We start from the raw sequence: 16,638 nt of genomic DNA on the forward strand, positions 1-16,638 counted from the left end.
AAGATGGGATTGAAACCCTGGGGACTCTGGTAGTTTTTGGGTGGTTCTGCTGGTTTTTTAAGCAGCCTTGTCTGCCAAGGGGCTGGTGGGGCTCATTTTCCTGCTGCTGCACCTGTTCCTATCCTTGAGGCATTGATGTGCAAGAAGAATGAGGTCTTTGCAAGCTTCCTGGGATTTTGGAAAACAGGTTTGGTCTTTGCTTGCTGTGTCAGGTCTTTGACAGCTACTGGGAGTCTTTGCAAGCCTTCTGGGGTCTCTCAAAACTTCCTGGACATATTGTAAAGCTCCTGGGGTCTCTCAAAGCTTCTCAAACTCTTTCCAAACCTTCTGAGCTCTTTGCAAGCTTCCCAGAGACAGATTTTGTTGATCCTTTACAAACCATGCAGGTTCTTTGTAAGCTTTCTGGGGTCTTTGCAAGCCTGGGGGGTGGGGTGTGGGGGGGTCTTTGTCGAGCTGCTGCAGTAAGCAGGAAGGAAAATATTAAAAAGGAAATAAGGAAAATACTAAGGAATATATTAAGGAAAATATTAAATCCTTCCCGGGGGGAAGAGGGGTGTTGGGAAAGCACCCACCCTTTGTAGTGTCTCTGTGTGGAGGAAGGAGAGGACCCGTGTCCAGGAGACATCCAAAGCATCTTCCTCATACCTGTGTCTGGTGTTGGGGACAAGGACAAGGACTTGTTCCCATCCCATGAGGGGTGGCAAACACTTCTAAGCAAAAATAGGTTTATCCTGAAATAATGTGATTTTGTTTCGTTTTGGGCGCTTGTTTGTTGGTTGGTTGTGGGGTTTTTTTTGTTGTGTTGGGTTTTTTGGTTTGTTTTTTTTTTTTTTTTTCAGAGTGTGAAAGTGCTCTTTGTGATGCAGGCTGAGCTCTGGGCTATCGGGTCGGGAGATCAGAGGTGGTGAAACCCGCAGGGCTGTATCTGAGGCTCCATCAGTACACACACAGGTAGGTGTCTGCAGGCTTTGGGGCTGTGGTCAGCCTGCTCAGAGGAGTTTCTCTCTTTGCTTTCTGCTCTGCACAAACTTCCCCGCCGCTGATGGAGCTCTCCCTGCCCTACTTTCCAGGACCTGGGAACAGATCCCAGCACCCAGCCCCGCTGAACCGATGATTCCTGAGGCTTTTCACGTGGGCATCACCCCAGCATCTCCTGCCCGAGGACCCAGCTGGTGGGTGCGAGGGGAAGGGGGGGGTTTAAGCGAGGGGTTGCGGGGTGTTTGGCACCTCCCTTCCTTAGTGCAAAGAGTGGGAGGGGAAATGTTCCCCCCCCTCCCGAGTCCTTTCAAGCTGACCTTTCACGTTTAGGAGGTGCAAACAGGTGCCCGTCCCAAGCACTGCCCGTTCCTGCCCATTCCTGCCCGCGCTGCCTCCATTCTGGAAGAGGCAGAGAGCTCCGAGGAGGCGAAACCAACCCACTGAAAGAGCTTGGGTGAAGCCGAGTCCACCCGTGGAGCTTTCTGGCTCTCCCCGGGGGAGGCAGCCAGCAGGACCCAGCCTGGGTGATATTTATAGGGCAGCGATTTGAATGGAAAGCCGGGGGGGGAGAGCGGGGGCAGGGCGAGAAGAGGGGTATGAGCCTGGCTCCAGCCTCCGGGGAGAGGAGGAAAGCAGTTTTATGGGGTGCTTTGCTCTCGGATTGCTGGGTAGGAATTCTCCCAGCAGGCAGATGCCTTTTTCTTTGCGGGGAGAAGAAAGGATGGAGGGGGATTTGGGTGCTTTCTCAAGAGGGTTGCGAATCCAGCTCTGACAAGTCCTGGCCACGGATGTTTTACCAGGATGGGGACCTCTCTTGTGTTTTACTGGCTTTAAAAGCAGCTATTACTGGTCCAAACAAGCCTCCTACACTTTTTTCTTGGCTCTTCCAAGTGGGATGGGGAGGGCAGGTCCCTGGGAGGGCACTTGGTGCCTGCCTGGGATGCTCCAGCCGTGCTCTTACAGCTGAAAAGAAAAATAAACCTTCATGTGAACTGGAGCGGGACTTGATAACTGGTTCCATGCCTTACCCTGTTGCAAGTAATTAGGCTGACATGGCTCTTAAAAGTTCCTGCCTGCAATTATATATGCAGAGTAATAAATGAGGTGTAATTATCAGCTTAGGGGGATTATCAGACTTTCCTTGATGGAGCAGTGGTGCAGGATGGGAGAGAAGAAACGCCCTGGGGAAGTCTGGGCTAATAGTGGGGTTCTTGGAGGAGCACTGGGGGGGGAGGGTCAGCTCTTGCTTCATCGTGGCTAGAAACAGGCTGAAATTGGGAAAAAGATGAAGCAAACCCCCCCAGAATAAGGCTCACTCAACCTTGTGGAGGGGCAGCATCCCATCTGCTGTGTACTAGGGACCTTCACAGCAGCTTCTCAGGACAAGGTTCTATTAGGAAGAAATACTCAGCACTGGATGGCTCAGATGACATAAAACTGTCATTCTCCCTGGGCATGGGCATGTTGGTGCTAATAGCAGGTGGAGGAGGAAGAAGAGGTGAGTGTAGGTACCACCCAGTGAAGAACAGGCTGTTTTGGGTTTGAGTGAGCATCCGCACTGACCATGGAGCCTCACAGTGTGCTGTGACTAAACTCGCTGGGGAAAAAAATGGAACAACCCAAAACAGAATGAAGATGAAGCTTCAGGACTGTCTCTCCATCCTTTCTGAGTGAGTGTGATCCTGGATGAGCTGGGAGAAGCACCTGTTCTCCAGTCCTCTGCTATGAAGCCCTCACACTTGCTGGGAGCCCTAAAACCACCATCCTCCACCTCCTCCAGATTATAGACCACAGCAGCCTGACCCCGTGGGGGTTAAGGTGTGTTCCCTGTCCAGCACAGGGCTCAAACCAGCCTAGCAGGATACGATCCTAAAATCACAGCAGACGGCAAGCTCAGCACTATACCCAGTCTAAACCAGTGTGACCAGCAGCTGTGAGTGGGGAATCCCACTTTGGTAGAGATGCTGCCGTGCCCAGGCTCCTCCTTGGAGGATGCAGCCAGCTTTGCACCGACCAGAAGAGTTGCAGGAGTGTGTGAAGGTTTGTGACCCCCAGGAGGGCTTGAGAACCGACCAAATGCACAAGTCTGTGAGCACGAGGAGTCTGGCTCGTGCTGGGTTTCAGGAAATGGGATTTTATCTGAAATCTCCAACAAGGCGAGGTCCTGGAGAACCTGGAAACGCCGCTAGCATTCCCGACTGGAGCATCCTGGCTGCACCTCTCATGATGTTATTAAAGCCCTGCTCACATAGGAGACACAGGGATGCTGCTTTGGTTTTTTTTTCTGCTGCAATTAAAGTCGGAAGGAGCCCTTTAATGTAACCTGGCTGGGAGATGTTTACAGCAGCTGGTTTGATCTTGCCGGGGAAGGTGCAGCCAGATCACTGCTCCACAGCTGAGGACATGCAGCTTGCTGAGGACAGTTCAGCTCCACTGAACACCATGTTACTGCTGGCTCCAGCCTTCTCCTGCCCCTTCCATCACTGCAATAGGGACAACATCACCCCATCCCCTTTGCTATGGGGATGAACCTTGCAATAACAGGGCTGTTGGAACACTCTCCATCCCCACGCTCCCTTTTTACCTTCATCTTAGATACTGTCTGCATCCCTGAGTGTGGTGAAGACCTTCCCAGCTGGAAACCTCCTTCACAGCCTCAGCAAGATGAATTTCCCCTGGTTTCCCTCTTTGCAGGCAGGCAAAACCTCCTGGGATGGCCCAGAGAGAATGATGATCGCTGGCAGATGCCAGCTGCCAGTGATGGGGCTGTTTCTGGTGGGAGCTTCGCTGCACTCTCCCCAAGAGCCCCAATTCTTCTGAAACGCAAGGTCCAAGCAAAACGCTGAAGACTTTTAATTTCCCCTGGAAACCTCTTGTTGTTGTCTTGGTTTTTTTCCCCTTCCTTCCCTGCCTGCCAAATAACCAGTTTTCCCTGTGCTCGTTTCTGCCCGTCTCTCTCCTTGGAAGTTGTTATGATGGGAAGGACTGACGAGCAAACGTTTCCTTTCATCAGGCTTTATTTGGGCATTGCCCTAATGGGGTAGCTGAGGCCGTGAGTCACCTGTGGAGAGGCCAGATGGAAAATTTGGGTTGTTTTAAGGGAAATGCTTCATTTTAATGATACTGTGTATTGTAATAACCCTAAACAACCGGGTTACGTGGCTGGAGGAGTTACAATGTTTAATACATTAAGCTTTGGAGTCCTTATATGGAGCTATAAGGGAACAAAAAGGTGAGAATAAACCCCAAAAGAGCTCGCTGCTGAGCATCCTGGGGCAGGGCTTGGTGTCACCCACCCCATCCTGCCCCTTTGCCTCGTGTCCCCTCCCCAGAGCCTCCCCTTTTCCCCGGGGGCTCCTTATCTCCTCCATCTCCCCGCGTGGGGCGGCAGCGCTGGGTGCTGGAGGTGGAGACGGAAGGGTCCCCTGGCTAAACCCCGTCATCGAGGGAAGGAGGAGTTAAACTCCCCTGCCTTTTAATCCTGTCCTGCTGGTTTACCTGCAAAGCCAGGCAGCAGCTTCCTTCACGTCCTGCCACCACCGGTCCCCAGCACATCATGCCCCAACGCCATGTCCTGCAGATGTCCACCAGCCAGGCCACCTACGGCGTCTGTGTCTTGGGTACCGAGATCTTCCTCGACACCCGGCGGTAAGGCTTGGGGTGGGGGATGTCCCCCTCGTTTTCTAGAATGCTGACGGGTTTTGGGGGAGCCCGACAATGGTTTTGCTCTTTCTTTGGAGAGATGGGTGCTCGGGGAGCTCATTTTGAGCCTGCATCATGAGTTCACCCAAGGACTTGGCGAGGTTCTTTTGGTGCACGAGGGACACGTCACGCCGGGTCTGTCTTAGAGGACGGTGTCCCACGGGGAGCTGCACCCTAAGGAGGGATGTAAGGGATATTGGTGCTGGCAAGCGTGAGGCGTTGAGGCATAGCCAAGCTGTGATGATGTGCAGGCAAAGCCCGTGCACACCCCAGCTGAATGGGATCTATTTCTGGCTGTTGAATATTATGCAAGCGCAATTGGAGATGAGCAACTTGGCCAGAGCTAAAATGGAGTAAAGAAGAAAAATGTGTGAGTCAGGCAGAAAAAAAAAAAAAAAAAAAAAAAATCCATCAGTGGGATTTACATGGGTGGTTTCACAAAAAGAGATGTTTGGGTTTTGTTGGTATTTTTTTTTTTTTCTGGCTTTAAAGATGGGGGTTTATTTTATTGGCCAGATATGAGGCTGTATTTAGCCTGCTATTACCTGGTCATTATTTAATAAATCATGTTTATAATGATAGAGACTAAAGGACGAGCCAGTCGGCATCACATCCGGGGCAATTATTGAGGCTGTGTGTTGGAGCTAGGCCAGGACATGCCACTGTCCCCCCAGAAGGCTTCAGATTGAGATGATAAAGTATTATTTCCCCCGCTCAGCCAGATGGGAAGATATAAACCCTATTATTTGTGGTTTTGGTTTTTTTTTAATTCTGGATTTGGCCTCCAAGCAAGCCTTGTTTCATGTAAACACGACGTCCAAGCCCTCAGTTGGGCTGTTGGCTGCTCAAGAGCAAAATTTGAGTTTTGGTCCAAAAAAAGAGGTGGTGCTTGTTCTTTCAAGTGAAAAAATGGGATAATTTGGTTCCTGGAGAGCACTGGCCAGGGGGTCCTCCAGTGATGGATACATTGGATTGACTGTGGTTTGTTCTGTTTTGGGGCAGAAAATAGAGCACGGTGGGAACCCAGTGGTGATGCTGAGGTGTGAGGACTGTCCAATCAGGTCAAAAAGACCCAAATTTGAGACGTGATGGCGTGCAACAGCGTGCAGGTGGATTTACAATGTTGCATGATGTTAAACAAAGGGGTGCCAAGCAAGATGAGTCTTTAATCTCCACTTACAAGCTGCTGCAGGCACCAGGGCTGCCATGTCAAGAGCAACACCAGCAGTAAATCTGTGCTTTTTAGAAATATTTATTATTTATTTGCTGTTAACATTTTCCACGCTGTCCCTTGTGGTGTGCAGCCAGGGAGGTTGGTTCCTGATGGCAGACAGGTTGGAGCACCTGGAATGGAGGTGCTGGGGCTGTAATGAGCAGGTAGGCAGCACTTCAAAGGTGAGGGATGGCACCCAGGTGGGGTGTGGGTTCCCCATGCTCAGATCCAGGCTCTGTTCCAGTTTGGGCATCTCTTGGGTTGGGGTATGGTCCCACAATAACCACCTCCCTGAGTGGCTGACATCAAAAGTTGCCTCGGCTTTTCATTGGGGTTTTATAGCGGGATGCTGGAATTTTGGGGGGTTTTCTTGCTGTTTTGGAGCAAAGTTGGATGCACAGACTCAGGTGCTTTGCTCTGTGGAGGCTTAACCATGGACAGACGTGCCAGAGCTCCAGAGCTCTTCTTGCTCAACACCACCACAAAGATAATGCACATAAAAATCAGACGCGGCGTTTCGTCATTCAGAGATGGTTTCCGAGTCCTTTCCATCCAGTTAAGGCTGGATTTTAATTCCAGGTTCAAGCATTTAGAGAAGAACAGGAGGGACAAGGTGGTCTGTGACCCAATGCTGCTCTCTGTTTCAGATCTACCCCCAAAGAGGCCACGTCCTTTGATGTCTACGCCACCTCCGCGGTTACGGTCCACGTCATCCACAACCCCACAACAAGACCCATGATTAACTCCAAGTGGCCCCTGAATCCTGATATAGAGATTACAGTTACCATTGGTGTCACCAGCACAGCTGTCAATGACAATAAGGTTGGTTTATTTTTTAAAAATGGAAAAATGAGCCCGATTTTCCAGGAAAGAAGGGAGGTTTCTGAGCAGGCTCAAGCATTTCTAGGTAGTACTGACATCAGGCTCTTTTGCATGAAAAAACCTCAAGCCTCAAAAAGAATGGTGTCATGATTATGTATGAAAAAATGAAATGAAGGAGATCACATTTTGTGCCCTAAAGATGAGATTGCAGCAACTGCAAAAAGCTGGTGTCTGAAGTTCCATGGCAGACAGCAAAAATACTTCAAACTTGACTTCTTTCATGCCAGTTTCTGTACTGGAACATGCAGAAATAGGTTCAGCTGAGCTGTGATTCATGGAGAACAGCTCAGAGGAACACTCCACAAGCCTTGGTTGGTCAGCTGGATGGGTGAGAAAACCCACCCAGCATGACAGGATGGGGGAAGTGGGTGATGATCTGGTGATGTCTTTGCAGGTGAAGATTTCTTACTATGGCCAGGAAGACAACGAGCTGGCAGTGGCTTGGTTGTATCTCACCTGTGTAGGTAGGTGTCCCAGCAAGGCTTGTTCCAACCATCCAACCCTTTGGGATGCCAGGATCCAGTTGGGTTCATGGGATATAGGAGTTAAGTGAGGGGTGCAGACTGCCCCATCTGTGATGTGCAATGAAGTTTTGGGTGTTGACTGCTGCTGACAAGCACGAGGGAAATAATTAAAATGTTATTATGCTGCCTTATATGGTGCAGAAAAGGTACAGGCTGGGCCGTGTCCCCACCCAATGCACACACCAAGCAGACTCTTCTGCTTGCCAAGACCAGTGTGTTGGTAGAAGAGGAGCCAAAGGAGATCATCTCACCAAACTTTGGCCAGCATCCCCCTCCTCAACCTCCAGTGCAGGCAGCTGAGAGGAATAGGCACCAAAGTGGAGTTGTCTGACCTATTTTTAGGAGTTTTAGATGAGATGAATCATGAAATGCCTCTTCTCCTCTGCTGACTACAAAGGGAGTCTAGACAACCCGTCTAGAGCGTTCCACTTGGATGGATTAATTACCCTAAATTTGGGATTTATAAAGCATTGACATGACTGTCAGACCTGTGTCCTTAAGTCATGCATATGCCTCCCAAAATTGCACCTGAAGAAGCTGATGGTTTCCCACATCCCATAACTGGATGGGCTCCACTGGAACTGTCTGGGGCCACCACTGTCTGCAAGGCTTTTGCCTTCCAAATGTTTTTCATTTGCTTAGATTTGAGCTTCACTTCCAGTTTCTCCATGGCCTCCTATCTGTACCAAGGAGAAGGACAATCTCTGCTTCAGTGCCTGTGTTTGCCAGCACCTGGTGTGTCCCATTGGGAGGGATTTCTGATTTAAGAAAGGCTTAATAGAGATTTAGGTAGGGTTTAGATGAGATTGCTGCTCAACCTCCATTTTATGGAAGCAGAGACAGATATTTGGGGCAGAAAAGCTCTGTGAGGGGAAACCCCTCTCAAATGTTGCATCAAACCTGGTAATTATTTGGTTGGCCACTCATCCATGAGGAAAATATTTTCATGCCCCCACCTTCAAAAAAAAAAAGCCCAAACCTTGAAACTGGTGAAAGCACAAAATAAACCATGGGAGGAACCATGACAGGAGGAGATAGCTGGAGACCAAATTGGGAAAGCCATGAAGAAGGCATCGGGTTGGCTTTTCCATCAGTGTTTTGTTGGAGACGTTGGGTCTGGAGCAGCTTTTGTGGTGTGAAGGTGGGGTTGGGTGATTCATGCTGAGGACAAGCCCAAGATGCTGCTGAGAGCTTGTTCCTCTGCCAGGTGCCATCCTCCTCTCTCTTGATGTTTCAGACATATCCTTGGACGTGGATTTGCACCGGAATGGCAAAGTGAAGAGCAAAGGGAAAGACAAGGTAAGGAGACCCTTTGCTGTGAGGCAGCACAGGGTGCAGCCCTTCACAGCCTCTTCCCCAAAATCTCCAGGAGGCAGAGGGACTCAGGGGTGTGTGTTTGTGTCTTAATTCAAGAAAACGTGGCAAAACCACTCAGCCTACTGACTGAGGGGGAAAATAATTTATTTTCTTGGTTTGTGCCAAAATCTTCTGCCTTTTCAGTCCAGCCCACAGGTTTTTCTTTTTTTTTTTTTTTTTTTTTTTTCTTTTTCTCTCTTTCTCTCTTTCTCTCTCTCTCTCTTTCTATCTCTCTCTCTCTCTCTCTCTCTCTCTCTCTCGTTTTCTCTCTCTCTCTTCCTTTTCCTTTTTTGACTTGAAACATGCCACTAAATGAGTCAGCTGCAAGTTTTGCATACAGCAAGACATTTGCCCCTTTGGCAACAAATCTGCATATGCCCAGGCACTTACACCCGGGTAATTAGCAGCTGCAGCCTGATTGGCAGCACAAATTGTACATCCAGATGAGATGTGTTTCAGGAAACAGGGCAGTGTTGTTCAGGTGAGGCCTGGAAGATACTTTCTGGCTTGTTAGAAGATAAGATCTGTCTGGAATAGTCCTTGCTGGTCCTGCTAGAATCCGAGGTTAGAAAATTTAGTGGCTTGAAAGCATCACTGTTGTCTCCCCATTAACCTTGACCCTGCACGCTGTGGGTTGTCCTCCAAGCTTGACCATGGTGGTGGGAGCTTCTCCAGCACCAGGAGGAGGTTGGGATGAAGAAAACATTGCTCTCATCCCCTCTGGCTTCTTCTCCTGCAGGCCAAGTGGACGTGGGGTCCAGATGGTCAAGGTGCTGTGCTGCTGGTCAACTGTGACCGGGACAGCCCTGGCAAGGGGAACACAGACAGCAGTGAGGTGGCCGTACGGACCACAGCAGGTGAGGTGACACCCACCAGGGGCCACCCAAAAGATCTCACAGGGTGTTCCCTACCTGCAACACCTCCACCCCCTCTCTCTATCTTGTCCCCATCACAGACCTTCAGGACATGTCTGTCATGGTGCTGAGGACACAAGGTCCCAGGGCGATCTTTGCTGACTATCAGGTGGTGCTGCACCTCCCTGAGAAGGATGCTGATAAAGTGAGGGTTTTCCATGCTATCCGTGAGTATTCCTTCCATCCTTCCCAGATACCCCTGGGGGAACCCTTATTATTTTGTTGAGCATGTAAGGGGTGGGCACCTCCAGCTACTGGAACTTTATCTCCAGATCTTCTCTGCTGTGGTAGAAGATAGAGTTATCCTTTTCACCTTGATTTTTCCCATTTTTTTGTGCAGTGGGGTTGCAGAAATTTTGACATTTCCATGGGGTGGGTAACCCCTGTGTGGCTCCTGGCACCTTTTTGGTGGGCAATGACCCAGCTACCAAAGCAGCCCATCTCGTTGGGCAGCACGTTTGGCTTTTGAACACCCCGGCAGCCGGATCTCTGGCAGCTCCCCATGGAAAATCAGGTCAGGGAACCTGAGTGTCTCATTAGATGCTGAACTTGAGCCAGGCATCTTGAAAGGATTGGACCTGAGGGTACAGAGTCCTCTTTGTATGAGGAAGATCAAGTTTGTTTCCCCAGAGAAGAGGAGGCACGCCTGCTCCTCTACAAACCACGCTGGCATCAGCCACCTCCTCGACGGTGCCTCCTTCCAGCCTGGTGGACAGGTTGGTCACCTTGTCTTAGGTTGGGAATTTTGGTGTTTTTCCAGGGAGTGACTCACAGCCCAGCTACAAACCCGTGCTGGGGCCAGACAAGCTCTCCTACGTGCTGGACCACGTTGGCAGTGGAGAAAACACCTTCTATGTTGAAGGACTGGCTTTCCCTGATGAGGGCTTCTCTGGGTTGGTTTCCTTCAGTGCCAGCTTGCTGGAGATCACCCATAAGGTAGGTGAGGTTTGCTCCGTCTCCTGCAAAATCCCTCAGTGCTGAGGTTTTCAATTTCTGCTCCGTGCTGTTTCCACCCCTCACAGAATGCCCCAGGAACCCCCATTTTCACCGATACAGTGGTTTTCCGTGTGGCACCCTGGATAATGACACCCAACACCCAGCTGCCTTTAGAGGTTTTTGTCTGCAGGTAGGAGAACATCAGCACAACACTCTCCTGCCCTGGGGGACCTCTAAGGTTTTTGGCTTGTTTGTTGCCAGGAGAAGGCTGGAGGAGGCCCCTCCCTGGGGTCTGCCCTCACACAGGACTCTCACCCAACACCCTTAAGAATGGGCTGCACAGTCGGGGTTGTAGGGGGCTTCACATGACCCCCCCCCTCCTGCAGCCGTTGCTCCTTACTCTTCCTCCAGCATCCAGAAGGGCCCAGATCCCAACAAAGTCTTTCTGGAAGACCTCCAGGTCCTGCTGAGGAAAACCAACTGCAAGCTGACTATCTGCTCAGAGATGGAAACCCGGAGTGACCGCTGGATCCAGGTCATCAATTGATGCTTGTAATAGGTGCCACTTCTGGTCCCTTACAGGTTCCTGGGGCCCATAAGATGCCACCCCCATTGCTGACACCCTAGAGGGTCTAGCAGAGTTGCTGAGGGTTTCCTGCTCCACCTTCTCCACACACCTCTCTGAGACAGTTACCACCCTGCCAGGAGCCTCCTCCCCTTCCTTTCCTCCCCTTCCTTTCCTCCCCTTCCTTTCCTCCCCTTCCTTTCCTCCCCAACCTTTCCTCCCCTGCCTTCTCCTCTTCCTTCTCCTCCAACAGGACGAGCTGGAGTTTGGCTACGTGGAAGCCCCCCACAAGACCTTCCCTGTTGTCTTTGACTCACCCAGGAACAGAGGCTTGAAGGATTTTGCTTTTAAAAAGATCCTGGTACGCCGTTGCGTTCCCAATCTCCCCTTTTTTTCCCCCAAAACAACTCCCCCACTTGGTGGGGTCCCCATCACCTCTTCCCTCTTCCCCAGGGCCCTGATTTTGGCTATGTGACCCGTGAGCCCCCTGGGACAGAAGTCACCAGCCTGGACTCCTTTGGCAACCTGGATGTCAGTCCCCCTGTGACGGTGCGGGGGAAGGAGTATCCCCTGGGCCGCATCCTGATCGGCAGCCCCCTGCCCTGGTGAGGTGGAGGGAAGCACCCAAAATCCTCCCAGGAGGAAAGGTCACACTCTCCAGAGTGGAAATTTGTGGCTGATTCCCGTCCAAATGGGAATTTGGGGCTTGGTTCCCAGCAAATCCCAGACTGAGCGTGCAGACCGCATCAGTTATTCCTTCAGCCTTTCCAAAATCCTCCTGCTGCTCTGATTTTTATCCCATCCCAAAGCTCTGGTGCTTGCCCTCTGATCCTACAATGCCCTAAGCATCTGGGATTTCCCCTGCCCCCTCCTTCCTATTAAAAAGAAAAGCAGGGGAATTCAGGAAAGGGTAAAATCCTGAATAACTGGAAATTGTTTTGCTGAGGGCAGGCAGTGCTAGGCAGCCCCGCAGGGAACAGCAGCGCCCTGCAAATTCCTCCACAAAGGAGGGGGTTTTGTTGTTGTTGTTGTTGTTGTTGTTGTTGTTGTTTTCCCAGAAAAAATAGCGATGGGGACAAATCCAGAGATGGGTTTTGATCTGGGATAACAAACGGGGCTGCTCCAACCCCAGCTCTGCTCCAAGCCAGGGGGGTTTTGCTTTGCTTACAGCAGGCAGTAAATGGCATTTTCCCAGCCTCTCCAGGACTGTAATTATCCCTTATTCCCTGGAGTTTAATTAATGTTTTCCCAGCCTACTCCTGGCTGTCTAAGAACACTTCACCCCCACGAAAAGTGCTGCGTAAGGAATGATTTTAGGATCCACAGGGATGGGGGAAATTAAACCCAAAGGGGCTGGAGCAGATCAGGAGCTATAATGCACTGAGACCTATAGGTGTATAAGCCCTAGCTATATATATGAGTATATATCTATAAAATACAGAGATATTAATGGATAATAGAGGTATTTATCATCCATAATATACTAATATATGCAATCTAGATAGATCCATGTATGTAATATAGATTTATTTATAATAATTTAAGTGTATTTTATCCAGAATATCATAATAGGTAATATAGACATACCCATGTATTATATGTTACTATGTAATATAGATATATTAATGGATAATTTAGGTATATATTCTCCATAATATATTTATAGATTATATAGGTATAACCATGTATTATATGTTTAAATGTAATGTTGATGTATTAATAGATAATTTAGGTATATATTCTCCATAATATCTTCATAGACAATATAGAAATACCCCTAGATTATGTTACTATTTAATATAGATGTATTGATGGAGAATTTAGGTATCCATTATCCATAACATATCAATAGATAGCACAGATATAACAATAGATATAAGTTAATATGTAATATAGGTACATTAACATATCATAGAGATATATACTTTGCCTTTGCAAATATTAATATACACATTGCTCACACTATTTCCAGCCTCTTCCCAGTGGTTCCCATCCAAACAGGATGTGCTGGTGCACCTTCTCCCCCGGGAATGGCATTTGGGGGGTGGGACGAGGGCAAATCTCAAGGAGGGGGGTGATGGTAACCCCACTTTCCCCCCTCCCTCTGCTCCCCAGGGCCTCTGGCCGGAGGATGTCAAAGGCTGTCAGGGATTTCCTTTATGCCCAGAAAGTGCAGGCACCAGTGGAGGTCTACTCAGAGTGGCTGACTGTGGGCCACGTGGATGAATTCCTCACCTTTGTCCCTGCTTATGATAGGAAGGTACAGCTGGTCCCCCCCGTGGGGGCTGGGGGACTGCATCTTCTTTTGGGGTGGCTTCCTGGAAAACAGCGAATCCTGGGGTTCTGTCCCTGTGGTGGTGGCATCTGTAGAATCATTAAGGTTGGAGAAGAGCTCTAAGATGATCAAGTCTGACCATCAGCCCAGCACCACTGTGTTCACTGCCCCATGTCCCTCATCCCCACATCTCTGGGGCTCTGAAACCCCTCCAGGGATGATGGGGACTCCAGCCCTGCCCTGGGCAGCCTGGGCCAGGCCCTGACAACCCTTTCCAGGGAGAAATTCTTCCCCAGCTCCAACCTAAGTTCCTCTTGTCCCATCCCTTGTTCCTTGGGAGCAGAGCCCGACCCCCCCTGGCTCCAACCTCCTCTCAGGGGGTTGCAGAGAGCCAGAAGCTCTCCCCTCAGCCTCCTCTGCTCCAGGATCAGCACCCACAGGGCCCTCAGATGCTCCTCACAACTTCTCCAGCCCCTTCTCCCTGCTCTCCAGCCCCTTCCCCAGCTCCATTCCCTTCTCTGGACACTCTCCAGCCCCTCAATCTCCTGCTCCTGAGGGGCCCAGAACTGACCCCAGGATTTGGGGTGCAGCCTCCCCAGTGCCCAGCACAGGGCCCATCCCTGCCCTGCTCCTGCTGGCCACACCAGTGCTGACACAAGCCAGGATGCTGGTGGCCTTCTTGGCCACCTGGGCACACCCTGGCTCATGTTTGACCCCTGTCAGCCAACCCCCCAAAGTCCTTCCCCTCGGGGCACTTTCCAGCTGCTCTGCCCCAAGCCTGGAGCAGGGTGTGGGGCTTTGGTGTCGCCCTGGGGCAGGACCTGGTGATGCACCCTGAGATGGTGCCATCTCCTGCACCCTGCAACGCCTGGGGCTGGGTGTGGGGTCAGTGCAGTGCCCCTCAGCAGGACAGTGGGATAAAATATCCCACCAAGAGCAAAGGGTGACTCCTGGGTTCTCTCCTGCAGGGCTTCAGGCTCCTCTTGGCCAGCCCCAACGCCTGCTACAAGCTCTTCACAGAGAAGCAGAGGCAGGGCCATGGTGAAGCCTCGCAGCTCGTTGGTAAGGGAGTAGGTGAGAAACATCCCTTTGGCACGGGGGGGGGGGGGGGGGGGGGGGGGGGGGACGACCACCCGTGTCCTTACTGCACTGCTTTGGTCCTGAAGCAGGGGAAAAGGGCACAGAGAGGAGAAGCATTGATGAGATCCTGGCAGATGAGTCGCTGAGGAAGGACAACAGGCACGTGCAGGTGGGTCTGTGCACCCCATGGCTTGGGGTGGATTCACTCTTCCTCCCCTCCCATCACTGCTGGGTGACTGTTGGGTGCAGGGAGCATTTGTAGAGATGTCGGGGAGAAGAAGAAGAAGAAACCGTGGGGGGAGTTGCACCGTGAAGTGTGAAGGGAGGCAGGTAAGGGGAGCAGCCATTAAGAAGCCAGACACCCCTGGGTGCTGGGTCAGCCCCCAAGCCCATTGTCCCTCTAGGAGGTGACTGCAGAGGTGTCAGAATGGAAGGAAAGAGGTGATCTGGGCTGGGGGTGGGTTCAGGAGGTTGCTCAGAAGGCAAAGACAGGATGGATGAGATGCAAAGGAGCAGGTGATAATCTGGATGAGATGCAACAGGTCACAAAGGGCTGTGCATGGAATGTGGGGCCAGGATGGGATCCTGGGGTGGCAATTCCAGGTGTGTCCCCCCCTCTCTGCAGCGCTGCATTGACTGGAACCGAGACCTCCTGAAGGAGGAGCTGGGGCTGAGTGAGCCGGACATCATCGACATCCCCCAGCTCTTCATCTGCAGTGGCTCCCGAGCAGACGCCTTCTTCCCAGACATGGTGAGACCCTCACCCACCTCCTCCCCTCACACCCATATTTTTTTTTTTTCCCCCCATCCCCACCCAATCCAAACACACCTTTTGGGTGCCAACCCCCGACCTTTGGTCCGGCTGCAGGTGAACATGCTGGTGCTGGGCAAGCACCTGGGGATCCCCAAGCCCTTTGGCCCCCAGGTGGGTGGGCAGTGCTGCCTGGAGGAGCGGGTGCGGGAGCTGCTGGAGCCCCTGGGCCTCACCTGCACCTTCATTGATGATTACTTCTCCTACCACCTCCTCTCCGGGGAGGTTCACTGTGGCACCAACGTCCGCCGGAAGCCCTTTGCCTTCAAGTGGTGGCACATGGTGCCCTGAAGAGCCCCGGGGATGGGGCTTCCAGGTCCTTCCTGCATCCGGAGGGTGAAGGAGCATCGGGTGCATCAGAAGATGCATCAAACCCCCAAGGGTTTTGCCAATAAAACTGCATTAACACCGAGGGTGCAGCCCCTCCCCACCTCCCGTCCTTTCTTCCTTAGCGCCTGGGTTGAAAATGTTGGTTGAACCCTCCCTCCCCTTGGGTTGTTTTGAAGCAGTTTAATTTTTAAGCAGTTTTTAAAGTTTCTTAAGGTGATCTCATGGGGGTCGGGGGTGGAGGATGGACACACAGAGTATCTTAAGGAGGGTGGTGCCTGCCAGGAGCCTGCTCTGGGGGGTTGAGGCCCCATCCCACTGCTAAAGGGTCTTGTGGTCCTGTATGACAGGGTTGTAGCTAATAATCTCCCCTCAAAATTCTCTTTGTCAGCCCAAAATACCTTCCTCTTGGAGAGACCAGCTCTCTGCCCCAACCAGGATTGGAGGAAGAGCCTTTTACACCTTTCCTAATGAAAAAAACTCCTTCCCTCCTTGCAGCCACCCGGAAGCTTTTTGCTTTCCCTCTTTTCAGGGCAATCCAAGCGCAGCATTTCCGTGTCCTGACCTGGCACCCCTGCCCAGCCTTCCTGCCAGCAGGAACTGAAACTGCTCCCCCTGCTCTGGCTGTTGCCAAACCCTCTGCAACACTATGGGGTTAAAATGACTTTTTTTTTTTTTTTTTTTTTTTTTGAGGAGGAGCATTTTGTTTTTCTGGCAAGACTTTTTGAACTGTGACAACATTAGCAAGCAGAGAGGGAGAACCCAGAGGGGAGCTCCCCAAAAGGCTCACGCATCCTTTTGGCCACCCCTATTTTTTTAGCCAAAAAGCTGATTTTCACCCTAGAACTACACCCTTTCCCCCACCCTTACAGCCCTGCTGAGTTTCCCCCATGTCTGAGGAGCGATATTAAAATTCCAGCGGCGCGTGACCCTGCAGGGAGGTGGTGGGAGGGACAGCTGCATCCACAAAGGGCTCTCTCCCACCCCCAGACCAGGCTTTAATTAAAGCAAAGACAATTAAAGCTGTGATGGGGTCTGCTGAACCCATCGCAGGTGACACACTGACCCCCTGACC

The 16,638-nt window shown here is 51.1% G+C and overlaps 1 protein-coding gene across 3 annotated transcripts; it reads left to right on the forward strand.

Annotated features, from left to right (window-relative positions):
• The first annotated feature begins 830 nt into the window (after positions 1–830).
• On the forward strand, positions 831–15,648 carry LOC139806845 (protein-arginine deiminase type-1-like). Of its 3 annotated transcripts, none has more exons than XM_071767018.1 (16): positions 831–1,172; positions 6,541–6,715; positions 7,170–7,239; positions 8,537–8,598; positions 9,395–9,512; positions 9,611–9,736; positions 10,330–10,505; positions 10,592–10,695; positions 10,917–11,040; positions 11,324–11,431; positions 11,524–11,675; positions 13,186–13,330; positions 14,314–14,407; positions 14,512–14,594; positions 15,051–15,176; positions 15,294–15,648. In XM_071767018.1, exons 2-16 carry the CDS (start codon positions 6,629–6,631, stop codon positions 15,525–15,527), a joined length of 1,809 nt encoding a protein of 602 aa, XP_071623119.1. In that variant the 5' UTR covers positions 831–1,172; positions 6,541–6,628; the 3' UTR covers positions 15,528–15,648. The 3 variants fall into 3 exon arrangements, with proteins under 3 accessions (XP_071623119.1, XP_071623118.1, XP_071623117.1); XM_071767017.1 differs by lacking the exon at positions 831–1,172 and adding an exon at positions 4,438–4,626 and having other exon boundaries at positions 14,515–14,594; XM_071767016.1 differs by lacking the exon at positions 831–1,172 and adding an exon at positions 4,440–4,626.
• Positions 15,649–16,638: the final 990 nt, after the last annotated feature.

This window comes from Heliangelus exortis, chromosome 23 (genome assembly GCF_036169615.1).
Source record: "Heliangelus exortis chromosome 23, bHelExo1.hap1, whole genome shotgun sequence".
In the NCBI taxonomy this organism is placed as follows: Eukaryota; Metazoa; Chordata; class Aves; order Apodiformes; family Trochilidae; genus Heliangelus; species Heliangelus exortis.

What these genes read in the sequence shown, in the direction of transcription:
- LOC139806845 (XM_071767016.1), top strand. Translation starts at nt 4,535, where the DNA reads ATGCCCCAACGCCATGTCCTGCAGATGTCCACCAGCCAGGCCACCTAC. An exon ending in CAGCTGTCAATGACAATAAG is followed by an intron (nt 6,716 to 7,169) that starts GTTGGTTTATTT and finishes ATGTCTTTGCAG; the next exon opens with GTGAAGATTTCTTACTATGG. An exon ending in TGCTGGAGATCACCCATAAG is followed by an intron (nt 10,506 to 10,591) that starts GTAGGTGAGGTT and finishes CACCCCTCACAG; the next exon opens with AATGCCCCAGGAACCCCCAT.